We start from the raw sequence: 26,620 nt of genomic DNA on the forward strand, positions 1-26,620 counted from the left end.
TTGTGACTCACACCAACATTCTGATCGTTTGTGCTTTACCCACTTCAATAAGGGCTAAATCTGAAATACACAAATACATTATTGACCCACTGTTGGTAATTCATCTCAGACTGAGAGCTGTATCTGTGCTGCAGTGATAAATAACAGGATACATGATCCCATCTCTATTGATGTGTTTTTGTGTCACGTTGAATGATTGAGGTGTATGTCTGCCACCTTGTGGTCAAAGGTTTGAAGTGCATTTCATATGGGCACAGGAAAGATGAAGAAAAACTGGATACTATGACTCAATTCATTTCAAATATTGATTTAGATTTATGCCATTCCACAAACATTATCAGACCAATTCAAGCATAATTCAAACAATTAGGATATCTTCAGGGATCACAGTGATTCACACCAAAGGACAGCTGTAGCACAGATTCAGAAGGAATGAAGAATACATTTGTTTTTAATGGTATCCCCACTGTTTGTTCCTTTACAAATAAACACAACAACACTCCGTCTTCACATGTGGATGTCGACACCCTGGAGTTTCAGACAGAGTCGGGATGTGCAAACACAGCTCTGCACTTTGGAGTGATGGTCCAATGTGTGTTTGTTTCTGGATACCATCGCTGTTTGGAATGGCACGCATTCTTTCTTCTGCCTTATGTTTCCTGCTTTTGGACTTCCAGCGGGGCTATGGAGGTATTTTGTGTTTAGTCTTTATGATGCTGATAAATCATTTCTCTTTGACTTGAGCTTTATTTTTAGTTGTGCGGATTTAATTTTAGAGCATCAGAATGCGTGACAGATGTTTGTTGTTGCGGCGTATGAAACTAAAAGGGTTCCTGAAACACTATGTTTTCCTGTCGCTCCCTCTAGCCCCGGCTCCTGTGTTCCTGTCTGGTCAAGCAGCTGACAGCGTCCTACAGCGACACAAACGTTACAACAACGGCGTGTTTGAGGAGTTTCTGGAAGGCAACCTGGAGAGAGAGTGCATTGAGGAAGTATGCGTCCTGGAAGAGGCCAGGGAGATCTTTGAGAACGATCAACAGACAGTAGGTATTTATTGAGCTTTGATTTGATAATCATCCTTGCTTTTGCTGGCTGTACTCAACAGAGACTTTACTTTTTATTTTAGATGGCGTTCTGGGCGGGATATATAGGTAAGAATGTTAACGACAAATCACCCCCGCACACAGAACATGGTCCAAATGTCCCAGTGGTGACTGTGTTTTTGTTTGTTTAATGTGTTTGTTTCCTGTCTGACTCAGACCTCAATGAGAGTTCATCGTCTTATAATGCATGACTGTATGTAACATGTGACATTACCTTATGAAAACATGTCCTTCCCTGAGTTAAAGTACTACAAAATGAGATCTTCAGCTGAGGCACTGTGTCTGGATTTGCTCAGATGGCGATCAGTGTAAACCCGACCCCTGTCTGAACCAGGGCTCGTGCACCGATCACATCGGCTACTACACCTGTGCCTGTCAGACTGGCTTCACCGGCAGGAACTGTGAGATTGGTAAATGAAAGTCCTCCATTTACAAATGTCATCAAAAGAAATTCGATTTGTCTGTTACATGATCCAAAGTTTCTGAGACTATGAGATCAAATGTGATTATACTTCAGTCTCAAAGGATAAACAGCCAGACACCATTTTCCCTGATGTTTAGAAATGAAATCAAAGGCTTGCATCCAGCATCAGTTTGGTTTTAGGTCCCCAGATTAGAGTCTTTTTAGAGTGCATTTACCTGCATCCCATGTTTCTTTGTGCAGTGGGTGCCCTTAAGAATAGGTTCTCAATTCAAAGTCTGTCTTAAAAGAATATGTGTGTACATCGTAACCAGTTCAGAGATTATTCCCCGTCCATGCTGGCTATTCTAATGCGCTTCCATGTTATCGATGGAGACAAAACCCACAGCCCTTGTTCTGTGCAAATGTATTCAGTCATCACACGATGCATTTTTGACATGTTGATGATTGTATATATATATATATATATATATATATATATATATATATATATATATACATATATATATACATATATATATATATATATATATAATATATATATATATATATATATATATATATATATATATACATATATATACATATATATATACATATATATATATATATATATATATATATATATATATATATATATATATATATACATATATATATACATATATATATATACATATATATATAATATATATTAGGAGCATGGTTTTGAATTAATTGTGTTTTCCTCAGTTATAACAAAAAGGTGTGACCTGAACAACGGGGACTGTATGCACTTCTGTGAATCGATGGCCACTTTTGGAGCAAAATGCTTCTGTGCAAAAGGATACAGTCTGATGGAGGATGGACTGAGCTGTGAACCAGAAGGTATCGGTGTATTCAGAATGAATTCTCTGCTAAATATCATGATAGTAAAGTCCACAGTGTGACGCCTCCTTTCTCACGCCACCAGATGAGTTTCCATGTGGCAGAACTGCCCTGACGGAGGTAAGCCTCGGGTCCAGAAGGTCTCTTTTCGGCCATGGGAATGGAAGCCTGCAGAACCAGACCAGCATCAACACTACTACATCCCCTCCCTCAACTCCAGCCAGTACCCCGGCGCCGCTTCCTGCCAACAGTGACACTGTGTCCCAAAATGAATCACCCCGGAGATCTTACCGCGACGCCGACATCCCCACTGAGGAGCCACACAGGCCTTATAAACGCATCGTAGGTGGTAAGGTGGTAATCCCAGGAGAGATCCCATGGCAGGTATTCTATGGAAGTACTTGATAAGGACATGTATGAAAGGAACAGCAGCTGCAGTGTGTTCACGGCGGCTCCTCCTCTTTTACCCAGGTGGCCTTGATAGAACGTCCCGGTGGGCAGGTATTCTGTGGGGGCTCCATTCTCAGCGAGCGCTGGGTTGTCACTGCTGCTCATTGCCTGGTGGAGGCTGCAGGCTCCTTCTTCATCAGAGTAGGTGAGATTCACTGCCACCAACTACAGCACTGGAGTTTACCTCTGCTGAGGCACCATGGTGCTCTGAATATCTCCAGGTTTTAGCCTGTTGGTCGGTCGAAACAAACTTTTCACATTAACTTTTTGTTGTATTTCGCTTTTCTTTATGTACAAATTAATGAATAGAAAATGATCTATCGGTTCTGTCTGCAGGAGAGCACAACATCTACATCCACGAGGGCACAGAACAGGATTACGAAATGTTGGAGCAGCACATGCACCCTCGCTACAACAGCAGCGTAAGCTTGTACAACCACGACATCGCCCTGCTGTACCTCAAAAGCCCCATCACCTTCTCCACAACGGTCCGGCCCATCTGCATAGGGCCCAAGGCGTTCACCGAAGCGCTCGTGAAGAGGTCTTCCCCGGCCACGGTCAGCGGCTGGGGCCGAACGCGCTTCCTCGGCTTCACGGCTAACACTTTGCAGAAGGTGGAGGTCCCGTACACGGACCGGACAGAGTGTAAGCAGAGCAGCAGTGTCAGGATCACTCCCGTCATGTTTTGTGCAGGATACTACAGCGAGGCCAAGGATTCCTGTCAGGGGGACAGTGGAGGTCCTCACGCTAACAGTATTCATGACACCTGGTTTCTGACGGGCATTGTGAGCTGGGGGGAGGAATGTGCAAAGCAGGGGAAATACGGTGTGTACACCCGGGTGTCCCTTTATTACCGCTGGATAAACCATGTTATGGGATTAACTAAACACAGGCTGGCATTTGATGTGGAGGACCCCGACCCCGACATGTAAAGATTATGGATTTTAAGAATATGTGGTTTCAAATCTTTTGCTTGATACTATCCGCTTCACAGGATATTAATTAGATATACATAACTAAAAAACAAGTGTACATCGACTGAATAATTTGTAATAAATAATAATAAACTGCAGAAGCAGTATATATTGTAAAGAATGCAAACGTTTTAAAAAAGAAAAAGATATGTGGGTGTTTTTAACATTTTTTAACATTACTTTCATGATGTCCTTCTATACTCTTTGAAATAAATATCAAATTCATGTCATACCTACTTATGTGTACCGTACATGAAAGCTAGGACTCCCATCTGCTGGTAAATGTATGACTTACAAGTCGTGGTATTCAGTAGCAGAGAAACAAAAAAGCATGTTTGGAAACAGACTTCAAATGAAACGTGATTCAAAAACCGAAAAAAAAAGACAAATCTGCATCATTTATTTTACGTTGGCTTCCATTAAAACAAGAATACAGAAATGATAAAGTAAATCAGGGTGCATGGAAAAGCGTAGCCTTAGTTTTCAGCCAAACATCACCATGTTAAAACAAGTATTGAATTATTTCCATTACCAAAATAATTATTGCGATTTCTCTTTTTACAGTACAAATGCAAGCCTGTTTAAAACAGTGACTGTCTCACAGTACAAACCTACTGAGTTTGCAGTTGCCATGCATTTTCATCTGAATGAAACATTAAAGCAACAGGCTCAGGCTACTTGGCTCATCAGGATAAATAAGATTTCAAGCAGGTTTTTTTGGTTCTGTTTTCCAACCTGGAAAAAATCTCTGCAAAATCTGCAGCATTTTGGATGAAAGTTACAAAGAAACACTTTCGATTCGAATGATTTTTGTCATATAAGCTAAAAATGTGCAGTCAAGCATAGCTCCTTTGAATATATGCAGATATAATTTAATTCAGAGCTGCACAGAAAGCTCACAATATGGAGGAACGACAGGACAGCAAAATAAATAAATTAACAACATAGGAAAATTTGTAGTGCGGAGCCGCCCCTGCTTCCTTCTAGACTCATTTACATATCAAACACAGCGAATCAAAGGCAGCCCTCTGACTGAGGCCTCGATTTGATGTGGTAAATTCATATAAGTCTGCAATCAATATTTAATTAAGCGCTCAACACAGAGGGTACATTTCACGTTGGCTGTATGATCCCTTTTAATGGGGAACCCGAGATTAACTGAGCCGTAACGGTGGGGAGGAAACCATCTGCCTCTGTGATGGAGGGGTACACGTAGAATAATCCCACCCCCCTCTCTGTTGGGCTCACCCTTCTCTACGCTGCACACGCCGAGGAATGCGTTGCCATCAATCTTCATCATGTCTGCTTGTGTCTTACATTATCATCACTGGCATGTCGACGGCTGCCTGCATGAAGGGGGGTATGTCTCCCCTGATTACCTAACATGTCATACATTCAAGAGTAAAAGGAAATAACAGCATGAGTAAGAGGAAATACACGGTAACAGGTAAAGCAGCACGGAAAGCACACATTCAGTAGACAATAGGCGGCTGTCTCTCCTGTCCCTCCACCTTATTAAAGTGTCTGTGAGGTCAGGTTAAAGCAAGAAGGAGTGTTTGACTTTCCAAACGGTACATACAAGTGTCAAAGAGCAGGGGAAAAAGGCATTATGGCATGGCACATTTTGGCATTCTAACTCCTAGACTGTATAGAAGAGTGTTGCCTTGAGGAATGAAATGTACGAAAGACACAATGAAGTATTTCAATGTCAACTTATTACAGACATGACACACCGAGGTACAGTTAATGTTAAAAAAAATGATGCGTGTGTACAAAAGTCTCTGCTTTAAGAAATGTTGTAGGTAAATCCTGGCCTACCATCCATTCAGCACACACTGTGATACCAGAATCTTCAATACTAGCTGGAATGGGGGAAGCGTTGAAAAATGTTGTGAGTCCCCAGATTGTGAACCTGACATCCAGACTTTATGTGTGTTGCAGATGGAAGACTTTCTCACCAATCAGAAAAGAGGAAGAGCAGTCAGGATCCAAGAATCAGCTGTTGATTGTCCAAGAGGGCTAAATAGTTCCCCGAGCCTTCGCGCTAGTGCAACAGCACACCTTCACTGTCTGAAAACCCAGTAGATTGTCAATCAGAACCTGGAAAAAAACATCAGGTGTGCAGATTCCCACGCTTTTCTCTTTAATGATTGAACGATGCCGGAGGAAGCAGGCGTCGCCAGGGAGTGAGGAGTGAGCGGCCGATCAGTTATGAGACAGCTATGACTCGGCCCGTCCATCATCCACAGATAAATATCAGATTTGCATTCTGTGCCTTCTTCTTTATGGGGAGCTGAGCTTTCTTGCCTTCAGGTTCCCTGGGTCTACAAGAAAATGTACACACACAGATAATCAAAGTCAAGAAGTACTATGGCTGAGCATTATATTTGGAAGTCTTGTCTTTACCCCCCAGTCTGGAGGAGTGTCCTTGACTGCTGTGGACTAGAATCAGCTGCAGGCTGGCAGCTGCTATGAAGCCCTCCTGTCGCCGACTCAAGTTTTTCACCAGCCTGAAGGATGAAGAAAAGTCAGGCATGGGTGAGAAGGGAGAGGGGAAATTACATATATAAACTTTAATAAGTTAAGCTTTACATGGGCATTATGTCTAATTAAAAAACCATGGATCATACAGCTATATTTAACATATAGTTTAGCTGATCACTAAGCCACACTGACTGATTAGGTTACTTCACATTATGTGTTTACAGGCTGAAAACTCACCAGCACCCCTTGTTGTCTTCACACTGCAGTTGGATGACGTCTCCACATTTGATGGTGATGCTGTCTGGTCCATTCTGAAGACAGTCAGCCAACGCCCTGTATCTGCCTGGAGACTGACATGGATGGAAACTCGTCAGGAAGGACAGAAAGATGGATTTATGTAGTGAAGTCCAAATAATGTATGAAAGAAGAAAATAAAAGTCATAGTATAGTATGTTAAAAAACATGATGAAAAAACATTTTATAAAAAAAATAACATAGCATAATATGCCGAAAAATTATGTAAAAAGCCATAATTTAGTATGTCCAAACATTTGATGAAAAAAATGTACGTTGAAAGAAGTCATAGCATATCAGGAAGGAATATAGATTGCATTTCTCACTTAATGAGACTCACAGGAGGGAATGGAACCAACAGCCATTTAGTTATGGATGGAACTTCTTGACCTAGTGAGCTAATTACCTGTTCAAAAATAGTGCTATAAAAAGTCATAGCATAGTATGTCAAAAAATATGATGAAAAAATAAAGTCATAGTATAGTTGACGAAAAAAGGGGCTAAAAAAAACATATTTTTCCAAAATGTTTTGGGAAAAAAAGTAATAATAGTATGTTAAAAAAGAGTCATGAAAAAAGTTGAAAAATATTATGAAAATGAAAGTCATAGTATAATACACTATGCTTAAAAAAGTGTGAAAAAAGTCATAGTATAGTTGTTATATGTCTAAAAAAGTGTAGATGTATAGTAGATGGAAAATTTGATGAAAAAGTCATAGTATAGTATACCGAAAAGTCATAAAGTCATAAAAAAAGTCGTAAAAACGGAAAAATGTGCAGAAAAAAGTCATAGTATAATATGCCAAAAAAGAAAGTCATGATATAATGTCTAAAAAAGTGTAGTTTTATAGTATAGTTGACGAAAAATGTAATGAAATAAGTCATAGTATAATATGTTGACATGACAACTATGTACGATTCCACCACTGCCGTTCTCACCAGTTGCTCCATAACCTCCTCCTCTGTGTCAGATGGGTGGAAGGCGTCCCGACCTCCAGACCACTCCTCCAGACCCTCGCAGATGTCTACCGATTGATGAGCTCCGGGCCAACCTGTGAAACACACATAACTCCGGCTGTGACGGGCATCGACGAACACGTCTATACAAACACTGCTCCTCAAAGGCACCATGTAGATACTTAGTAACTATATTAACATTGTAAAAACCCCTTTATCACTTACTGGGAAATTAACAAGAACGGAGAATCAAAAGCTAATCTCAGTAGTTGGACCTTTTCCCTCCAAATTCCTTGATGTACCTGGTTCTTCAGGTCAAAGTACACCTGAACTGCTGAGGGGGGAAAAGTCAAATATCTGTTCAGTTAGAGACTAGGAAGACAATCAGCAACAGCAGCAATACTACACAAGGCAACGCATGGTTTCCATCAATTCCCATCACATGTTCGGTGCTTTAGTTACTAAGTATCTACTCGATTGTGTGCCGATGAGATTTACTCACTCTTGCGGTTGTGCTGGTGTTTCGGGGAGTGAGACTGGGGGTCTGGACTGCTCCTCCCTGACTCGGTGTCCTCTGAGCTCACTGACGCCCTCTGCTGCTTGCTGGGGGAACAACAAACCGTGCATCATCACATGCTCAACCGTCAGCAGACACACTCAGGATAGCCGTTATCCTCAGGCACACAATCTAGGGTCAGCTCTCACTCTGTCTGATCGATGCCTCCAACAGTACAGCTGACCCCAGATCAGTGTCAAGGAACAACTCCTGTCCTGTTTCTCAAACAGCCATGACCAGACAGCAGCACGGAGCACAGATCAGCCATGTGCAAGCTTCTCTGTAAAAGTAGGACTCACAGACCGCTGACGCAGGGAAGATCTGGCCTCGATTTCTCAAGATCCAAATTTAGAGATTTGAATTCTACAGTAGCTTGTTTAGATCTCAAAAAACGAGCCCCATCTTTAAAAACCAGCTATGAGGAAATTAAGAATATTCATGGAATGAAAAAACCAAAACATTTCGTTTTTTGTTTGCCTTTTTTTGCATTTCATGCAAATAGCAAATCTGAGATGCAGAAATAAGAGCCATAGCTTTTTGATACCATGTCAATGCCATGAAGGAGCGGCCGAGGCCTTTCACCGCGTGGAGGGAATGTCGGGGTCAGGTGGGAACCAGGATGAAGGTTAGAAAAAGGGGTTGCAGGTGACGATCAGTATGCAAACACAGCAGCCCTGGGTTTTTGATCCCCAAGCCAGATGGGTCATGCCAGGGCGAGGCGAGCCAGGCTGAGTTTACCACTGAGCGTTAGGGCGGGTCAGTGGCGCTGGGGGCGGTGGCGGGGACGCGGCCGGGGCCGTTGCCGGGGGCTTCGGGGACGGGGGCTCCGGGAACGCAGGCACAGAAACACATCCGCCGTCAGCGAGACAAAGTCCAGCCCCGGCAGACAGCCCCTGGGTACCCCTCTGGACGGCCGCATGCCCCTGCAGATGGGGGATGGGAGGAGTGGGGACAGGCAACCAGACAGCAGTGGACAGAATGGAGGGGGGGCGCTGTTCACCGTACTCTCACACCACTACACACAAAGCTGCTACCACGGCAACAGTCACATTCACCCACGCTGTGGTCAGACATCAGCGTTTGCAGATAGTAGTGCTGTGATGTGTGTGTGTTTGTGTGTGTGTGTGTGTGTGTGTGTGTGTGTGTGTGTAGCCTACGTCATGCACCTAACTGGCTGATGTAATGACTGTTTCCGTGACACTGACCTCTCAGAGAGTGGAGGAGGAGAAAGCTGCATGTGTCCATCCATTTGGCCGTGTTGATATGCTTCATCTGTGAGGAGAGAAGTATTTAATTTTCAGTGCAGGTTCAGAGTTGTTTTTAAATGTAATATTGATTTTAGGGGCCGGAGTCCTTAATAAGACTACGTATAGATGTGTGAGTATGTGAGCGTGTCTAGTCACACATGTGGGCATGAACGAGAACATATGACCATCTGTCCACCATGTTTGTATGTTGTTTTTGTTATATGACGATTGTGACTACGTAGCTTTGTGAACAGTGTATAGTGAAGAGAATCAAAGCACAAACCTCCACTTACAGAGCTTTCAACCACATGTCGTACTCTCTGAGTAATGCAGTTCAAAGCATAAAAGCTAGTAAATGGACCTTTGCACTTAGACTCTTCCTCCCACAGTCGCTTCAGTTGTTCACAGACCTCTGAGCAGCTTCTGCTGGTTAGTCAGGATCCTGCGAAGCTCATTGAGCCAGGCCATCTTCACCTCCACGGTCGGAGCCTGAGAGACAGCAGAGATGTTAATATGTAGGTTTATAACAGGGATGGTGCACATGAGTCAACATTTCAGTTTCCACCTGAAATGTTGACTTATGAGCTTATCTGCAGGTTTTACAACATTCTGTATATACTTCCATTGATCCACGATGCTGCCATTCTTATTAGGCCTCTGTTTGTCAGTTCATCATTTGTCTTTCAAATGTCAGGTTATTGTATAAATATCAATCCCAATGTCCCTAAACCCTAAACCCAAAAACATTTGAAAAGAAGACAGAATGAAACGGTGTAATTCTGCTTGACAAAAACATAAAAAACCCGCCAAACTAACTGACTGATCGTTGCTGCTCCAGTTTAAAGGGTCTAAAATCTGATCTGCCATGTGCTGCATTCAAACTATTCAACATGAAACTTTTCCCCACTCCTCACCTGAACCACGTACACCTCCTCCCTGCCGCTGTACCAGATCTCAAACTTCTTCACATCTCCCTTGACGTTCTCTGTAATCCCAACAGCAGTCATCTGCCAAGAGACATACACTGTTTACATGGACACACACACACACACACATTAGGACGTACGACGCATCATACATCAGACTTACATCATGTAACACATCTGTCCTGTCAGAACACAAACACACACACCTCCGCTGTGTGACTGCTTCCTCCCCACATCCTCAATAATGAATCAGGAGCAGCGGCAGCATCTGCTGGTGTGACACCTGCTGCGACGTCAACGCCAGCACCAAGACGTCTTACAACGCCGGGTTCTGAGGCCAGCTGGCCCACTTACACATGTTAAAAGGCAGCAACACAGACACCGGCGTTTAATGAGTGTCTCCGCTCCATTGTGTAGCGCTGAAACCTAATTATAGATCATGTTAGTGGTAATGCCCTGAGTGGTGATGTGTGATGGATTTTTAACTAATGCGATAAAGCATTTTGTCTTATTAAGTTACTGTTTTTGGGCTGCGTTTAATAGGAAACCATCATCAGCTTTTATCCACCGTTTTGTGTTTTTTTTTTTTATTTAAGCTGTGTTCAAAATTATATGTAAAGGCGAGGAGGACCCTGGACTGAGATCCCTCAGTGAGTGAAACATTTTTACTTATTTTTTATCTCTCATATGCCATGTCCTGAGATGACTGTACCATGTTTGGAGGGGGTTAGTGATTATTATTTTATTTGATTTATTTACTTCTGTTGTGGTGTTTTGTTCTGTGTTGTTGTTTTTGTCCTTGAAATCTGAAAAATAAAATAATAAAAAATAATAAAAATAAAATATAATATAAATAATATAAAATACATATATATTTTATCCTTTGTCCAATATTGTACTCGATAGTGAGCATTAAATCTACATTGTGACAGGTGTACTGCAATTGTGTAATTGCACTGTAGAACAATTAGCCAAAGTATTTTGGATGTTGCTATGGACACAGTGACACTGATGAAATGACAGGAAGGTAATATAGTTTGAGAGGTAACAACACATTCACAGCAGTGGCATACTTTTACCTATCTCCTCCATAAACAAATGAGTATGAAACTCACATTATATTGAGTCACTCAATATATACACTACTGTATACTTATATATTAGTAGGCTACAAAGTACTGGAATAAGTATCCACTAAAAAGACAGACACGCAGGCCGTCTAATTATTTTCTCTGGCCCGACTTTCTCGATTGGACGGGTTTTTACAGTCCTGCCACAATGAGAATTTTAATTCATTTCAGAGGATTTAATGTATTCATGGCTATCAGTATGTTACGAGGATTTCAAGTAATATAACATAAAGTGTCTCTGAATAGAATCACCTACTCAACCTTTAATATATTAACGCATATAACATATGTTAGCGACTTGGCCGATAACCAGACAAAGACTGGCGTACATCCTTCCGACACAAACACAGACGGGGAACCACCTTGAGACAGTGCTTGAAGCTGTAGGACGGGGTCTTGTCACAGCCGTCTCCGTGCTCCTCCCTCCGCTTGCAGAAGAGCAGAGCTCTCTCGTACAGGAAGAGGTGCCTCTGCATGGGCTTGAAGCGAGCCAGCTCCTTCATGCGCGTGGGCCCTTTCTTGTGGCTGATCCACACACTGAAGGAGCCCTGCATCAACACGCGGCCCAGCTCGCAGATGTCCCCCTGCACACAGTGGACAGAGGGATGTGTGTGTGAGCCTTCATTATTAAATATATTCTCTGTAAACATCACGTCGAGTATTCAAAATTCAGAGTTGTCACCTCGTAGCCTGTGATGGCTATCTGATGCATGGAGTCATTGACTGATTTGAGCAGGTCCAGCATTGCCGTTAGCGCCCCCTGCAGCGCTGAAGTGCCCTCGCCGTCTGTACTGTACTTCAGGAGTTCCTGAATACACGAACAAAAGAAGTGACATGAAGGAAAATACATGCAGTAGCTGAAACAGCACACTCTTGTGGTAAAGACTTAAAATACACACTAGAGGGAAAGTAAATGTACTGATTGCAGTTTGGGACAGTTTTTGAATGCTGATTTTTTTTTTTTTTTTTTTTTTTGTATTTTAATGATACATAGAAGTCTAATTTCATGGAAAATCTAGCATGAAATAGCATGCACACTTAATGTAGGTGATCATGACAGCAGCCTCTGTCCAACCTTAAGCAGCAGCTGGTATTTGGTGAGGCGTTGGATTGGTTTCAACAGGTAGGAATCCAGGCCCAGTTTGTGCTCCAGCTTTTTTTGACACTCCTTCATAAGGAAACACAAAGAATAATAATGAATATGTTTGTCAATGAGAGAGACGGATCACAGCTTAGCAAGTGAGCTAGTCCAGCTTAGTTAACTTAGTTGTATCTTAGAATGGGAGAAGTAGATCTTTTTGTATAAAATACATATTTACAGTACTTGAAATATGGTAAACATATCATGCTTGACACCAAAACAGTACATTATTCAGACAAAGTTGCTCTTTGAAAGTCAAATCATGGCAAAACTGACCTGAAAGAAGCCACAGTCAGAGAATTGCCTCCACAGCGCCTCAGAGCGTGGCTTATTCTGACAGTAGCATTCATACATTTGGAAACTCTCTTTCTGGGGAGACAGGAAAGAGGAATCTGTTAGAAAAATGTGGCAAAAAAAAAATGATGTACAATTAATGAGAATCTAAAGAAGCTACACCACAACACATTCATCATCTCACCCGCTGCAGAAAACAAGCTCCCACACTTTCAGGAGCCTCCAGACATCCTTCCAGGGCCTGAAGGAAAACCCTGGATTCAGAAAAAGGTCAAAGGTCAAGAATTAGATCATAACCATCTTCACCGATACCCTCCCGTGCATCAACCTAATATAATAACTGGCTGTTGACCTCGGCCAGCGTCTGTCTCATGTGACTAATCCGTTCTAGTGTTTGGCATGTAAAGTTTAAATTGATCAATCCAGGCAACATATATATATATATATATATATATATATATATATATATATATATATATATATATATATATATATAACAAATCCATCTGATTTCATGTTGCTTCCCTTCTTGTTAGAGAGCTGGCACTCTGGTATATTCAGTACACAGAATCACACCAGGGAAACCACTGTAGCTCTCAATGAAACTCTCTCAGTGCCGCTAGCTTGGTGTGCTTGGCTCTAAAATCAAAATTACCCATGGGCCTCAGCAGGACGTCGCGCCCTGTAGGCGGCGAGTAGAAACGCCAACACTAAACAACTCCACTGTGTATGTTTGCCACGGTAAAGGGGGCCTGTGGAGTTTTCTTGTCAACAAATAAAAATCACGTTTACATTGGGTGTTACTCACCAAAAATGCAAACATAGAGAGTAACTGTGTAAACTCAAAGCTAAAACATTAAAGTAAAAGAGAATACTCCCTAAATCTGTTAAACTGTACACTAATTGACCACAAAATCAATATATAGCTGTCAGTATACCTTGGAAACACATGCTTCTCCTTACAACAATGTGTTTGATTTTTTTTTTTTATGTTTTTTTTTTATTCATAAATGATATATTATTTCTTTAAAAACCAACTGAAACAAAAATAATCCCTTTCAATGATCCTTTATGGCCCATGGAAGAGTGTGTGTGTGTGTGTGTGTGTGTGTGTGTGTGTGTGTGTGTGTGTGTGTGTGTGTGTGTGTGTGTGTGTGTGTGTGTGTGTGTGTGTGTGTATCTGCTTGCATCTTTGTATTTCAAACAGGTCTACTAGGTGTGAGTCGTTGATGATCAGTGACCTGCTGTGGAAATTGTAGATCTCAGGCATGTTTCCAAACAGGATGTCTCTCTTGCTGCGGAGGATCGGGGGTAAAAGCCCCGACAGAGCTGGGTTGTCCATCGCCGCCCTGTATCCCTGCAATAGGAAATCATGGCGACACCATTAGAGATATATAAGGTTTTGCATACGCAATATTACCAGGAGTCTTTAAACATACAGGAAGCCTACGATACACACACGGAATAACCATGAGGTTTGTATAGAAGTGTGTTTTCTCACCAGCAGAATTGACAGCAGCTCTTCCACATAGATTCTTTCTGTCTCTATTAGTTCCCTCATCACATGACTGTGAGACACACACACACACACACACACACACACACACACACACACACACACACACACACACACGTAGACAGAGAGAGCACCAGAGGGCATTATTAGCACCAAACAAAGAGAATCACAAAGTAAACATCAAACTCAAGAGCAGTAGAGACAGACGGCTGGACAGACAGGCGGCGCCTCCTCACCGCTTCAGGAGATCTGGGCTGTCCTCTCCATCCAGACCGTACGGCACGCAGCTCCGGCTCTCCTGGTAGTCGTGGATCACCTCGATCTACAACAAAACACAACAGTCGGACACAGATTTAGGATTTAGAGAAAATGTTTAACACTGAACAAATTACTGGACCGAATAGGAAAAGGTAAGAAAATGTTTAGATAATAAACATTTGGGTTCAGCTGACATCAGATCTTCACTGCACGATAACTGGAGCCAAAATAACTCACAATAACAACATTAATGTGATATCTAGAGAATCTGTCTTCAACCATTACTGAATATATAAAATACTTTATGAGGCAGAGAATCTTTGTGTAGTGTTTTATTAACATGATTACAGTATTTCTTTTTAAATACCCAGGTTATCGTCAACACCTTAAAAAAAAATGTTTTGTTTCATAAAAGCTTTAAATATGTCCTTACTTTCCTAGCGTTGGGGCTCTTCCGCGATGCTCTCTTCCCAGGCAGAGAGATGTCGAATGTGAACTTCAAACCATCACCTGTAAGACCCAGATTCTCAGCCGTGGCAGCAGCAGCTCACCATTAGAGTCATTCACACACAATCTATTACCATGTGATCTGATGAGGAAGTCATTCATTTTATGAATCCACACAAAAACAAAGATTGTTTATGACCGTATACACAGGATTTACTCGCTGCTCCTATGACATTTTGTATTCCTCAGTAACTTGAAAAACAAAACACTCGGCCATGATTGAGGAAATCATGCTAATGGGTTCCCGACTCTAAAGGTGCGGCCTGGAAGCAGCGTGTAAAGATCTAAAGCAACCGTTGGGCACAACTGCCAGTGTCCTTTTGATCCTAGCAGCTGAATCCTTACATGATAATCCAAAGCCCAACCGAGTGTTGTGCCCTTGCATGTGCCATGTTACATTCATTAGCGGTACGCATGCACGTGCGTGCGTGTACGTGCGCGTATGCATGTACCGGATCCAATCGATCAAAGGGAACCATTTTTCCCTTCATCTCCTCTCTTAAATGGCTGCTGTCCCGAAGTCTCACGGGGGTTCATAATCACTTTCATTCTCTTTCTTGTTATTACTCTCATTAGTATGGCTTCATTTCACCGAGAACAAAACCTTAAAGACATGAATGGACGTAGAAAACGCCGATGTGGACGGACACACCTTCAGTGGCCATAATAGGTTTATTCAAATAAAAAAAATGAAACACACAGGAGATAACACAGTAATAATTGGGTACCACTGTATGTGGTTCGCTTTGTGTAACCTCCCTTGAGACACAAAGGGAGATGAAAGGTTTTTTTTGTTTTTTAATGTATAAGAACCATATGGTTCTGTGGTTCTATCCTGACTAATAGAGCAGTCAGGTATTTCCCAGCAGACTGATTATAGCTTCTATCCTCACTCCAGCTTGTGGTAAAGGTGGCCTGCTCACCCCAGAGCCCATTCAGGAACACCTTAGGGCACACAGTGGGACCCTGTGATGTGTTAATGTAACTACGGTGCCTAAAGGAAAGATTCAAGGGGGGGAGGGGGTCCCATACTGGGCCTGGGTGGGTGGGGAGTTAGATCATTTGTAGAAAACCTCCGTATATGCTGCAAAATAGGGCAGCTGACTGAAGGCTGTTTATACAACTACGACAAAAATCTTTAGTGTGTGTGTGTGTGTGTGTGTGTGTGTGTGTGTGTGTGTGTGTGTGCGTCACCATGTTTGGGGGAGAAGAGCGGGGACTTGGAGCGCGGTGGGTTTTCGGCCCTGGGGGCCACCAGTTGGACCGGTCGCACGTGTTTATCAGCCAGCTTCCTTAGACAAGCCTGTCGGCTCTGGATCATCTGCTGCACGGCTGCGTGCTTCTCAAACGTTTTCCCTACGTGGTCCTAACGGAGACACAGAGGACATTCAGTTATGATGTCAACACCATACATAGCGCTAATTTTGAGAAACAAACAATGTCATAGTGCATACTAGACACATTGAGTGTTCACAGTTGCATGCCTCCACCTTTCAGTGAAGTTACATGTCCAAAAATGTCATCATTTTATGAATTTGGTCATAATTACAATTTGATTTATTGAGTTACAGTCAAAAAACCTGACCTCTGAGTGACTGGATGGTATGGAAGTACGGACAGATGGACAGACGGGCGGCACAGAGGCATTAAACTGTTTTCTTGTGGTCTAAAGATTCTTTAGGTGGATTTCACTGACCTGCAGCTGAGGCGTGACGACAGCCTCGTACTCGATGGCCAGGATGTCAGGTCCTGAGCTCAGCATGGACGGCGCCCCCTCCAGGAACCTCTCAATGTCCCTCAGAGCAGCCTGGGCCCCCTCCTTAGACTGGTACTTATCCACCAGCTGATTGGCGAGCAGATACGCTCCGTCGTCACACCAAGTTTGGGCCTGAAGGCAGGGAGAACACGGCGCGTAAAGAAATCTGTGTGTGCCGACGAGCGCGTAGACGCACGTCCCGTCTCAGTACCTGTCCGAGACAGAGCAGCAGCTGGTGCGTCTGCAGGAGACGCGTGTGTTTGAGCTTCAGGGCAGCGTTGAGTGTATCACAGTAGTGGCGAAGCTCGTTGCAGCGCTGCATGATGAGAGCCACGGCGTAGTGGTGACCGGCTGACAGCTGGTGTCCGTGAAGGATGATGATCTGAGCTCGAGACATCACCTCCTGTAGAGCCAACGAAGACACAGAAGAATTGTTTTTGTGTAAATGAATAAATAAGTTAAATTGATTTCAGTGGGCATTTACATACAGGTGCATACATGAAATCTGACCATTTGGGAGCATTTGGCTGCTGTGAGAGCAACATAGGCTTCAGTGACTTGCTCAAGGACACTGAGACATGCAGACAATAGGAGCTGAGGATGGAACTGCCAACCTTGCGGGTAAAGGTCGACCCGTTTACCCACTACAGCCCACAAATAAAGAGTATTATTTACAAATACTGGTTACACTGACCTGTGCGTTTGATTCCAGACCATCCAACCTTTTGAGCGCCTGCTCCGTTTGACCCAGAGTCTCAACAGATATGGAGAGCTCCCTCTCCTGAGCCGCCAGATGCTCCAGACACAACTCCATCTAAGCAGGAAACACACACCATCACCATCATTACAGGACAAACACCCAAAATGATACAACCAAATGCACGATAATAAGAGATGTCATCCTCTGGGGAGTCTGAAAATATATGGGACGACATCCTACATACATGCAAACATGATAAACACGGAGTCCTTACCTCCTGGAAGCTTTGTTCATATCTGAGCAACTGCAGGTACTGATGGAGTTTGAGATGATGCTTCTCAAAGAAGCCATCGAAGGCTGACTCCATGTCTCTGAGCTGCGCTAGAAGCCTGAAAACACAGTGATCTTGCTATGAAGCACTCACAGTACAAGTATTTGAAGTTTACAATCCACTGAGAAGATAATAAATGTGAGAATGTTCCTGAGCCTTACCTCTGTACCGTCACCAAGTCTATCCTCACATCCCAGTGGGAATCATCCTCCTTTCCGGATGTCTCCAGGCTTGCGAGAAGATGACGACCTTCCTTTGACACTGACCTGATTGCATCCTGTCAAACAGAATACACGAGAAGCATTGAAAATAGCACTTGAACATAAAATAGATTTAAAATAATACATGTGTCTTGTATGAAGACATCTGAAACCTTGAGTTTCCTGTACTTGTCAGTGTGGGACTCGAGGAGGTACTCGATGGTTTTCCCCTCGTCACACAGCTCCGTCTCTGCCAGCTCAGTGCCGAAGCCCTGCAGCATCTGTGCAATGTCTTTGACTGTGACAGCAAAACTTTCAATAGCCTGTAGCAGAAGCAAAAAAAAAAAAAACGGACAATATTGGTCTCAAAATGCTGGCTTTTCACAGCAACAAGGCATCCAGACCTATCAGTCCAGGTGAAGGAGAGAGACAGCACAGATACAGTCAATATCACACTGGACACGTTGCTCAGAAGCACATGGGGGAGCAGGCAAATGTATTTTTATGTGTTTTTTTTCCTGTAGATATGACTTACATAATGTATATACAGTATATGCACGGGGCGTTCATAATTGATTTGAAGCTTACTGTTCGTAAAACAATCCAGTCACTGTGACAATAGTCCAAAGTTCCTCCAAACTCTGAAGTCAGCTGGTTCTCATCGATGTATCGCAGCAGGTCTGTGACGGAGCTCAGCATCACCACCTACAGGGTCAGACACACTCTGAGACCTCACAAATAACACTTCGTACTCCAGGAAAAGTTTAAGTGGCATGTTTTTCCTTTTATGTTTATCATTAAATACACAATTGATTTTCTTTTCCCAGGAAAAACTGTTTTGGGAAAAAAATTCTAATATTTTTATCATTGATACTTCACAAACTAACGTAGATCACCAGAAATATTACAAATATCCTACGATAACCCGCTTTATTATGATATATACGTGTGTTCTCGGCTGTGTCCACCACAGAACATTGTGACTCATGGAGATCAGGGGTGGAACAAGAACGAGGTGTACCTGGTTGTGGTGTGGAACATGTTTGGTAACTGAGGAGGAGCTGCCTTACTGGCATCTTGAGCATGAAGTCCTCTTGGCTGAAGCGAAAGCCAATGTCAGTGACAGTTCGGTGGAAGAAGCTGGTGGGTCGGAGCACCAAGACCAGGTGGAGGTTCCCGGGAAAAGAGGCCTTGAAGAGGGAAGAGAGGTTTACTGCCATGGTGGCGATGGGCATGGAGGAGGAGACGTTATACGACAGGCTGTATTTTAGAGTACCGGGACAGGAATAGATGAGAAGCATTAAGAAGCTCTCATCCTCCGATCCGACGGGAAAGACTCCAGGTCTCAACCAAGCTGTCACTATTCCTATCAGCCTAATGGAGTCAGTGTAAGTGCTGCATGTCATCTTCAGGTCGTCTGAGGTCATTCCCTGTGTGTCTCCACAAGCCAACAACAGTAGATCTACTGCAGGTGTGATGATGACTGTAAATAACTACTGCAGCATGACAGTTAAAAACACATATTTAAAACAAGCTGATTCAAAAGCACCATCTGCAGCAGGGAGTATATGAATAATATATATATAACATTGCCATATGTATGCATTTGCATGTGACGCAACTTCTGACATTCATTCGTCCTGACTCGACCTCAACATATTCCATTACAAACATGCTTTAAGGAGCCACACGTCGGTGCTGTTTGAGGCTCCACAGACAGACAGTCGCATGACTAAGCGGCGGAGGTGCGCTGCTTCCGCGCCGCAGTGCTACACTCCCCTCAGCGGCCACAGCCGGTGCCGCATTCACTCCGCCCGCCCAAAAAAACTTCGCCGCAAACTCTGCACACGGTGACTGAAAAGCAATGAGCAGCTCGTTACCGGGCTCCGGCGCATCTTCGGGACTCTCCGCCGGTAAAAGCAATCGGACATCACGTTGGAAGCCATCTCGGTTAAACGCGAGCTCCCGCTCGTCCGGTGGAGGTCGGAGCCCAGCCGAGGGATGCAGCCAACTCCGGCTGCCCGACCACAGCCGCAGCCTGCCGCTGCTGCTGCTGCCTCTCAGGCGGAGGGCGGCAGCGCTGACTGCAATGTTTCCCTCCCCATCCTCTGCTCATCACCCCCCACCCCCCCGCGCGTCATCGCAGTTTTTTGCTTACTCATTCATTTGCAGCAATATGAAATTCAACAGTCGGTAGAAACGGATTGTTTATGCTTTTCTCCAAACTACACACACCGCGTAGAACTCTACACCAAGCCGGAAAACAATGCATTATGTAGTAGTTGGGTCTAATGGGTGCTGTCCAGGTATTCTCAGGGTTTCAGCACCATGGACAGCGACTCATAAATAAAACAACTGCCTTTACTCACGAGCAATCATTTCCATACGTTTCATAATCATGATATATTGACACTCTAGTGGGATTATTGATCACATACAAATGAAAACTCACTGCTATCCTGGCAAGTGCAGTTTTGATAGAAGCCCATGTATCCAGTCTTCTGTCTAATATTATGATGAATTTTACTCCGGGTTGCCTCGTTCTGCAAGAAAAATGAGGTAAACAGCTGTCATACTGTGCAATAACTGATGATTCAAAGCTATCAGACCAGAACATGAGACCAGTACCATGTAATGTATACTTCACAACATGCATTACATCTTTTAAAAACCACTGCAAAGTCACAACACGATGTAAATGTTCCTGATCGGTTTGGGAGAGCGAGGTTTGGGACATAGAGGGCATCGCTAGGACGTTTGACACTATGGAGCAGGGAAGACCAGCTGTGCTCAGAATACAAGCGCTGGGCGTTTGGTGCACTGCAGAAAGAGAGAGGGAGAGAATCAGACTGGAATAAATGAAGGACGCACCGAGGGATGAGAGTGAGGTATGTGAAGACTTTGGCTAAAGCTTCCTCTGGAATGTCACTGAACGCCGAGCACTCTGGGAGGGTGACGATGACGCTGGAGTCTTCCCCACGGCCCCCTGGGAAGAAAGGTTTAAGCAATCAATGTATTAATTTATGACACATGAAATTACAGGGGACACATTATTCACTAAAACCTCACCTGACAGGTACGCCACCTGTTTCTCTATGTATCCTCCCACCTCCTTCAAGCTTACCGGGACAGTCACCTCTGGAAGAAGATACACAGGTTATACAGGCCTCCACCACTGAACGAATATCATTTAAAAGAATAATGACAGCAGTGAGTGGGCATTTTCCCCATCTTGTATAGTCTCTCAAACACCCAGCCTAAGACTTAATTTGAAATGGATTTCAATGGAGTTACTTTGATGATCTAAGTAATGTTTCAAAGGCTTTCCCACAGCAATGAACACAAAGCCTCTCTGTCTCTCCACATATAAAGAGAGACGCTCTCAGCCACCAGCTTTAATCAGAAAACAGAGATCTTCAACAGATATTCCTCAGCGGATGCTTTTATGTACACAGCAGGTATAAATGCTGCGTCTGGTACACATCAGACAGTGACATCATTAACATGCATTTGCTCATTTACCGTACAGCATCTGAAGTGATGTTTGTGTTGAGATTACTGGCAGACGGCCCGGGTTCTCATGCTTGGTGCCATTAGAGTTCTGGAGTGGCCAATAAATGCACACAGTCTCTTATAGAGTAGGAGTTCAAAAGAGGCTTTCATGTGGCCTTTAGTACGCCGGGCGTCATCCAGCCAGATTAACCGGAGACTCGCCGGCATGTTGAGACTGTTTCCACTATGCTCACGTTACATTTACAGTAGATCTAATGCATGTTTACTATCAAATAAATACCTGCATGCGATGCATAGCCTGTAAATTAACTTTAGACTTCCCTGCTTTCTCTCCAAACGAAATAAATATCATCAGACATTACAAATTAAAAAGATGACAGGGCAAAAGAGACAGAGAGGAGGAGGTGTGGTTTTCCATGCGTCGACTGCAGTAACAGTGTCCGTCAGGCTGTCAGGGAACAAGTAATGAGCTCTACTGCTGAATATTTGATGTGTTTCTGCAACAGAGAGGAGCCGGGCAGGAGCAGGACCAATGGCTGGCCTGTACACACACACAGCTGCAGGGTAAAATTACCATCACACGTGAATAGGCCTTCAGGAGGCTGAGACAGGTCTTAAACAAATCATGTTAATAACATTTTCCGTTGGACAAACACTGCAGACTTATTTGCTCAAAGGCAGGGCAGCCTGCGCTCTAAACAGACATGTTTTTAATGAACTTGTGGAGGTACTGTACTCTCCCTTCAGCCCACGAGTTCTTTTAAGGACGCAGCCACATCAAAGGCCTTGTAGTCAAACAAAGAAGGACAATCCTAAAGTATTAACTGTTTAGCATCAATAACTCACTTTTGCACAGAAATTTAAACAGTCAAAGGTAATCAAAAGCAGTGGTTTTCTCTGAGCTAGCATCATGACCTTTCCAGGTGACATGCAGGACGGTGGGCACAGGCCAAAGTCAAATAATACCCTCTGTTTGCTGCTCACACACCGGGAAAGACGAGTGTTTGCCCGTGTGGATGGAAACAGAGATTTGCTGCCGGTCAAACAGATCCAGACTCCACTTTCAGTCCAAACACAAAGCTTATCTCTGTTGTCCAAACACTGATAACCATCTACACTGATATCCTAACATAAAGCTCGTATAAAAAGCATTCACCCCTTTGTACATTTCTGACATTTTGTCCTTCTAAAACATTGGATCACGGGGGATTTTATTAGGCTTTTTTAACGATAATCGGTGGGGAAAATCTCCACAAAACGAGGTGTGTCTAAGAAGTCAAAGGGGTGTGTGTAGATTTTACAGGCACCATAAACCGGCAATATAAAAGGGAGAGCAGTGTATTAAACCCACACATGTTGATGCTGCTTCAGCATGACGTCTGAATATTTGCTAAAAGAAAAAAAAAAGATAGTTTCTCAGAGAAAACAATACAATTATCTATAATAACTGACCACACACACCTTACTCACATAGTACAGTATATTAGTGAAACGTACAGAATGACTGCAAGACGAGGCTGGTTTGAGTGTGCACAAACACCCATGGTATTCAATCTGATTTTGTAGAGACCTAAAAGCGGAACATGTAATCCCTTGCAGAGCAAGAAATCCCCTCTCACACATGCAAACATGTTCATAGTACACAGAGGCCTAGCCTCATACTGCTTTTGGGTCATGAGATATTTTGCTAAACAAAGCTTTCGATGCTAAGGGGATTAGACTGGTGGGTGGCTGCGTTCTGATAGAAACGGGTAAGAGAAAATAGTGTGTTCTCCCCGCTAGCATACATGAAAACTAGATTGGTGAAAGGCCAGAAAGTCTTTGATAGCAAACCACAATAACTTCAGAAGAGATTTGGTAGATTATGCAATATTTGACACTAATCGATTGTTTTGTGCTGTGGAAGGAGGAATATCTTTGCTTTTCCAATGCTATGGGCTGTTAGCCTTTGTAGCATGTGATTTATCCTGATTAATTCTGTCACACACATTAAATGCGTGGTATCTGCCACACTGATGGAGAGAAAACGACACAAAGGCAATCTAAAAAGCAAACTCTCTCTGCTCATTTATGCTGAAAATGACAGGAGCAAACCGTGTAAACGGGTTTAAACTGTGTTGAAATGTGAGGAGCGCGGGGCTAAGTTGATGCACTTAAAGAAGCTGAGCATGGGTTAGGGTCAGTGAGACAGTGAAAGGGTTTAAAGTGTGATCTGATGTTGAAGCACTGAAATGAGTTGAGTTGAGGCGTGTTATTTATGGTCACCACTGCATTCCCTTTCAGTAGATTAGGACAAACCCAAAGACTCACGTTCCACACAGAAAAGAAAGAAAATGATGGCTGGTATAAATAGAAACCCAGCGTGGCCGTGTCTCTGTTACCGACACAGCCCAGGTACGCAGGAGACATACAAGAAGGGCCATCAATTAAACAATAATTCAAAGCTGCCAAGATCCCAAAGTAATCAAATTAGCCTCGGGAGGAAGCTCCTCCATGGAGCTGTCAGTCACATCAGGGGCTGTTTCTGTCTGTCATACCTTCATCTTACTGTTTTCTACTAGATACAACTTCAAAGTGATGATGAAAGTAAAAGGGTGATGCTTTTCAAAACGGATCTGTCATTTGGGAAATACAATTTAAGATAATTACATTATTAGATCAAAAAAGACCATGACCTTATTTCCTTTTCTACAAATGCAGTTTCTGCTTTAGGAGAATCAGCTCAACTTGTCGTGTTAGCTTCAATACATGACACGACAACATCATGTGAATAGTGGAAATCTGCATTATCTATTTTCTGAACATCCATTTTTTTCCCTTCGAATGGTTTATTTATCTTCCATCGCTGTCCCACTCGGATCTACAGCAGATATTCAGGCTACAAATTATCACCATGAACAAATATCTAAGCATCTGGGCTTAAAATAGCCGACATAATCCCTGCAATGACCCGGTGTTGGAGCAAAGCTGCAGGACCTGGCACATCAATAACACTGAACTAAGATCCAGGGGGCAGTTCTCCAATTACCTCATGTAACGGCTCTCGGAAGTTACACATGAACACCGTGAATCAAACTAAATGCTCTTTGCTTTTATGTTCCAGTTTGATGGAATGTGTACAACAACGCCACATTGAGCAATGGGAAGTAAGTTTCAGAGCGCAGGAGCGTATTCCAAGCCTGCGTGTGGTCAGCAGAAGTTAAACGAGGACAGTCAGCATCATGTGTACTCACGCTGCAGAGTGCTCTCTAACTGGGAGCCGGCCTGCAGAAGGCAGCGGTAGCCCTCCATCTCCCCCTTGGGCTCTTCCTCCGGCTCTCTCTCCTCCTGCAGTGAGGCTGGGCCCATTCCCTTCGCCACTCGACGCAGGATCCGGCTGGAAGACCCTGACACGGGATGGGATTGATGGATAGTCCAGGCCTTACATCCTCCTCAGAGTCCTATAGCCCTGCATGGTGTCCCTATAAACAAGGCTAGGAGCCACAACGGGGGGGGGGGACTTATGCTGCCGGCTGCCTCCGCAGGTCCCAAGATCCAGACAGGACAGTTCCCCGAGGCTTGATGCTGCTGCTGGATCTCTCTGACCTTGAGCTGCATAGATCCTCCTCAATGAGCAGTTTCAACAGAGGAGGAGACCTGTCAACATACGCAGAAAACAGTGGTCTGCTGTCGCCCAGACTGTGTGTAATGAGCTATTCCCCTCACACACACACACACTACTACAGCCTATCTGTTCTATCAGCGGCAGCTACTTCAAAACAAACTAGGCTCCATCTGGCCACTGCTGTCCGTCTCTCAGTCGCCCCTCCCCTCCCTCCCTCCCTCCCTCCCTCCTCCCTGGGCTTTAGTGCGTCAGCTCTGCACCGAGCAGAGCTCAAGAGTCTCCCTCCCAACTTTTCCTCTCACTTCACACTCCCTCGTGCTCTCTGTTACTGTTCTCTATGCCTTCAGTATAATGCCGACTGTAGTGGGCTGCCTGGCTGCCATGTACATGTCCCCACTTTCTTCTGCTTTGCTATAATATAGACACACACACACACACACACACACACACACACACACAGTGGAGAATAGCTCTTTTGTAAAGCAGAAAATGAAAATCTACCGCACCCTCAGCCAACAAGTCCGGCCCATGCGAAGCACAGCCTTTAATACACAACAATCACATTCAAACAGAAGCCATATGAAAGGCCGTCTTTGTGTACATACCGACACACAGGCCCTCTCTCAACTCAACTCCCCACCGACGAGCTCACGACTCCTCCGAATAGACGAGCAGTCATTAACAGTGGAGAGGACAGACAGATGCAGATGCATGTTCACCTCCTCTACAGTGACTCGCAGTGTTTTCTTGACGAGGCCACACGCGGAGCAGTGGGAGAGCAGCGGTACGCCGTTAACACGCAGCCACTCAGCTGATCCAGCTTAGCCTCTCAGCCATCTCATTACTGCACAGCATCTGCTCAGTGTGGTGCACACACATACAGACACACACACACACACATACAGACACACAGACACAGACACACAGACACAGACACACAGACACAGACACAGACACACACACACACACACACACACACACACACACACACACACACACACACACACACACACACACACACACACACACACACACACACACACACACACACACACACACACACACACACACACACACACACACACACACACACACACACACACACACACACACACACTGCCATAACTTTCAGTGTGACAAATCACAACAAGGCATTTGTTTATCTTCAAAACATTCTGCTTTATTACAGACATTTTCAGGTTTTGAACATACTAGTTTCAAAGAAGTACATTCAGCTTGGAGGGTTTGGACTGTTGAGGCTGGAGACCGGAAAGGGCTGGAGGTGGCAGCCTTGCTGCATGACGCAGGACTGCTGAGGTGCCTGAAAATGTCCACCTCCACCCCTCAAAGACCGGGACGTCGTCCACAACCAGAGCCTCTCGTGCTTTTTGT

The 26,620-nt window shown here is 43.8% G+C and overlaps 2 protein-coding genes across 4 annotated transcripts; one reads left to right on the forward strand and one right to left on the reverse strand.

Annotated features, from left to right (window-relative positions):
• The first annotated feature begins 573 nt into the window (after positions 1 to 573).
• On the forward strand, positions 574 to 4,028 carry f9a (coagulation factor IXa). The gene is made up of 8 exons (XM_084009411.1): positions 574 to 690; positions 868 to 1,043; positions 1,127 to 1,151; positions 1,400 to 1,513; positions 2,257 to 2,391; positions 2,477 to 2,775; positions 2,863 to 2,986; positions 3,178 to 4,028. The coding sequence occupies exons 1-8, from the start codon at positions 591 to 593 to the stop codon at positions 3,771 to 3,773; spliced, it is 1,569 nt and encodes a 522-aa protein (XP_083865537.1). The 5' UTR covers positions 574 to 590; the 3' UTR covers positions 3,774 to 4,028.
• A 162-nt stretch (positions 4,029 to 4,190) lies between these two features.
• mcf2a (MCF.2 cell line derived transforming sequence a) lies at positions 4,191 to 26,562 on the reverse strand. Of its 3 annotated transcripts, XM_084009475.1 has the most exons (32): positions 26,441 to 26,562; positions 25,834 to 26,083; positions 24,858 to 25,260; positions 21,181 to 21,249; positions 20,983 to 21,097; positions 20,564 to 20,654; positions 19,182 to 19,301; positions 18,700 to 18,816; positions 18,285 to 18,434; positions 18,073 to 18,188; positions 17,855 to 17,969; positions 17,575 to 17,694; positions 17,092 to 17,283; positions 16,821 to 17,012; positions 16,319 to 16,490; positions 15,051 to 15,127; positions 14,596 to 14,681; positions 14,345 to 14,411; positions 14,085 to 14,200; positions 13,028 to 13,097; positions 12,826 to 12,918; positions 12,484 to 12,576; positions 12,091 to 12,216; positions 11,771 to 11,992; positions 10,267 to 10,359; positions 9,763 to 9,841; positions 9,311 to 9,377; positions 8,052 to 8,152; positions 7,532 to 7,644; positions 6,537 to 6,649; positions 6,222 to 6,325; positions 4,191 to 6,139 (listed from the first exon to the last, which is right to left on the reverse strand). In XM_084009475.1, the coding sequence occupies exons 3-32, from the start codon at positions 24,970 to 24,972 to the stop codon at positions 6,099 to 6,101; spliced, it is 3,345 nt and encodes a 1,114-aa protein (XP_083865601.1). In that variant the 5' UTR covers positions 24,973 to 25,260; positions 25,834 to 26,083; positions 26,441 to 26,562; the 3' UTR covers positions 4,191 to 6,098. The 3 variants fall into 3 exon arrangements, with proteins under 3 accessions (XP_083865601.1, XP_083865603.1, XP_083865602.1); XM_084009477.1 differs by lacking the exons at positions 4,191 to 6,139; positions 6,222 to 6,325 and adding an exon at positions 7,775 to 7,880; XM_084009476.1 differs by lacking the exons at positions 4,191 to 6,139; positions 6,222 to 6,325 and adding an exon at positions 7,775 to 7,883.
• Positions 26,563 to 26,620: the final 58 nt, after the last annotated feature.

The sequence above is a fragment of the Eutrigla gurnardus genome (assembly GCF_963514095.1).
Source record: "Eutrigla gurnardus genome assembly, chromosome: 5".
Taxonomy (NCBI): domain Eukaryota; kingdom Metazoa; phylum Chordata; class Actinopteri; order Perciformes; family Triglidae; genus Eutrigla; species Eutrigla gurnardus.

What these genes read in the sequence shown, in the direction of transcription:
- f9a (XM_084009411.1), top strand. Translation starts at nt 591, where the DNA reads ATGTGTGTTTGTTTCTGGATACCATCGCTGTTTGGAATGGCACGCATT. An exon ending in TTGAGAACGATCAACAGACA is followed by an intron (nt 1,044 to 1,126) that starts GTAGGTATTTAT and finishes TTTTTATTTTAG; the next exon opens with ATGGCGTTCTGGGCGGGATA. An exon ending in CTCCTTCTTCATCAGAGTAG is followed by an intron (nt 2,987 to 3,177) that starts GTGAGATTCACT and finishes TTCTGTCTGCAG; the next exon opens with GAGAGCACAACATCTACATC.
- mcf2a (XM_084009475.1), bottom strand. Translation starts at nt 24,972, where the DNA reads ATGGGCCCAGCCTCACTGCAGGAGGAGAGAGAGCCGGAGGAAGAGCCC. An exon ending in GTTAGAGAGCACTCTGCAGC is followed by an intron (nt 21,250 to 24,857) that starts GTGAGTACACAT and finishes ATCTTCTTCCAG; the next exon opens with AGGTGACTGTCCCGGTAAGC. An exon ending in AGCTGCTGTCAATTCTGCTG is followed by an intron (nt 14,201 to 14,344) that starts GTGAGAAAACAC and finishes TTCCTATTGCAG; the next exon opens with GGATACAGGGCGGCGATGGA.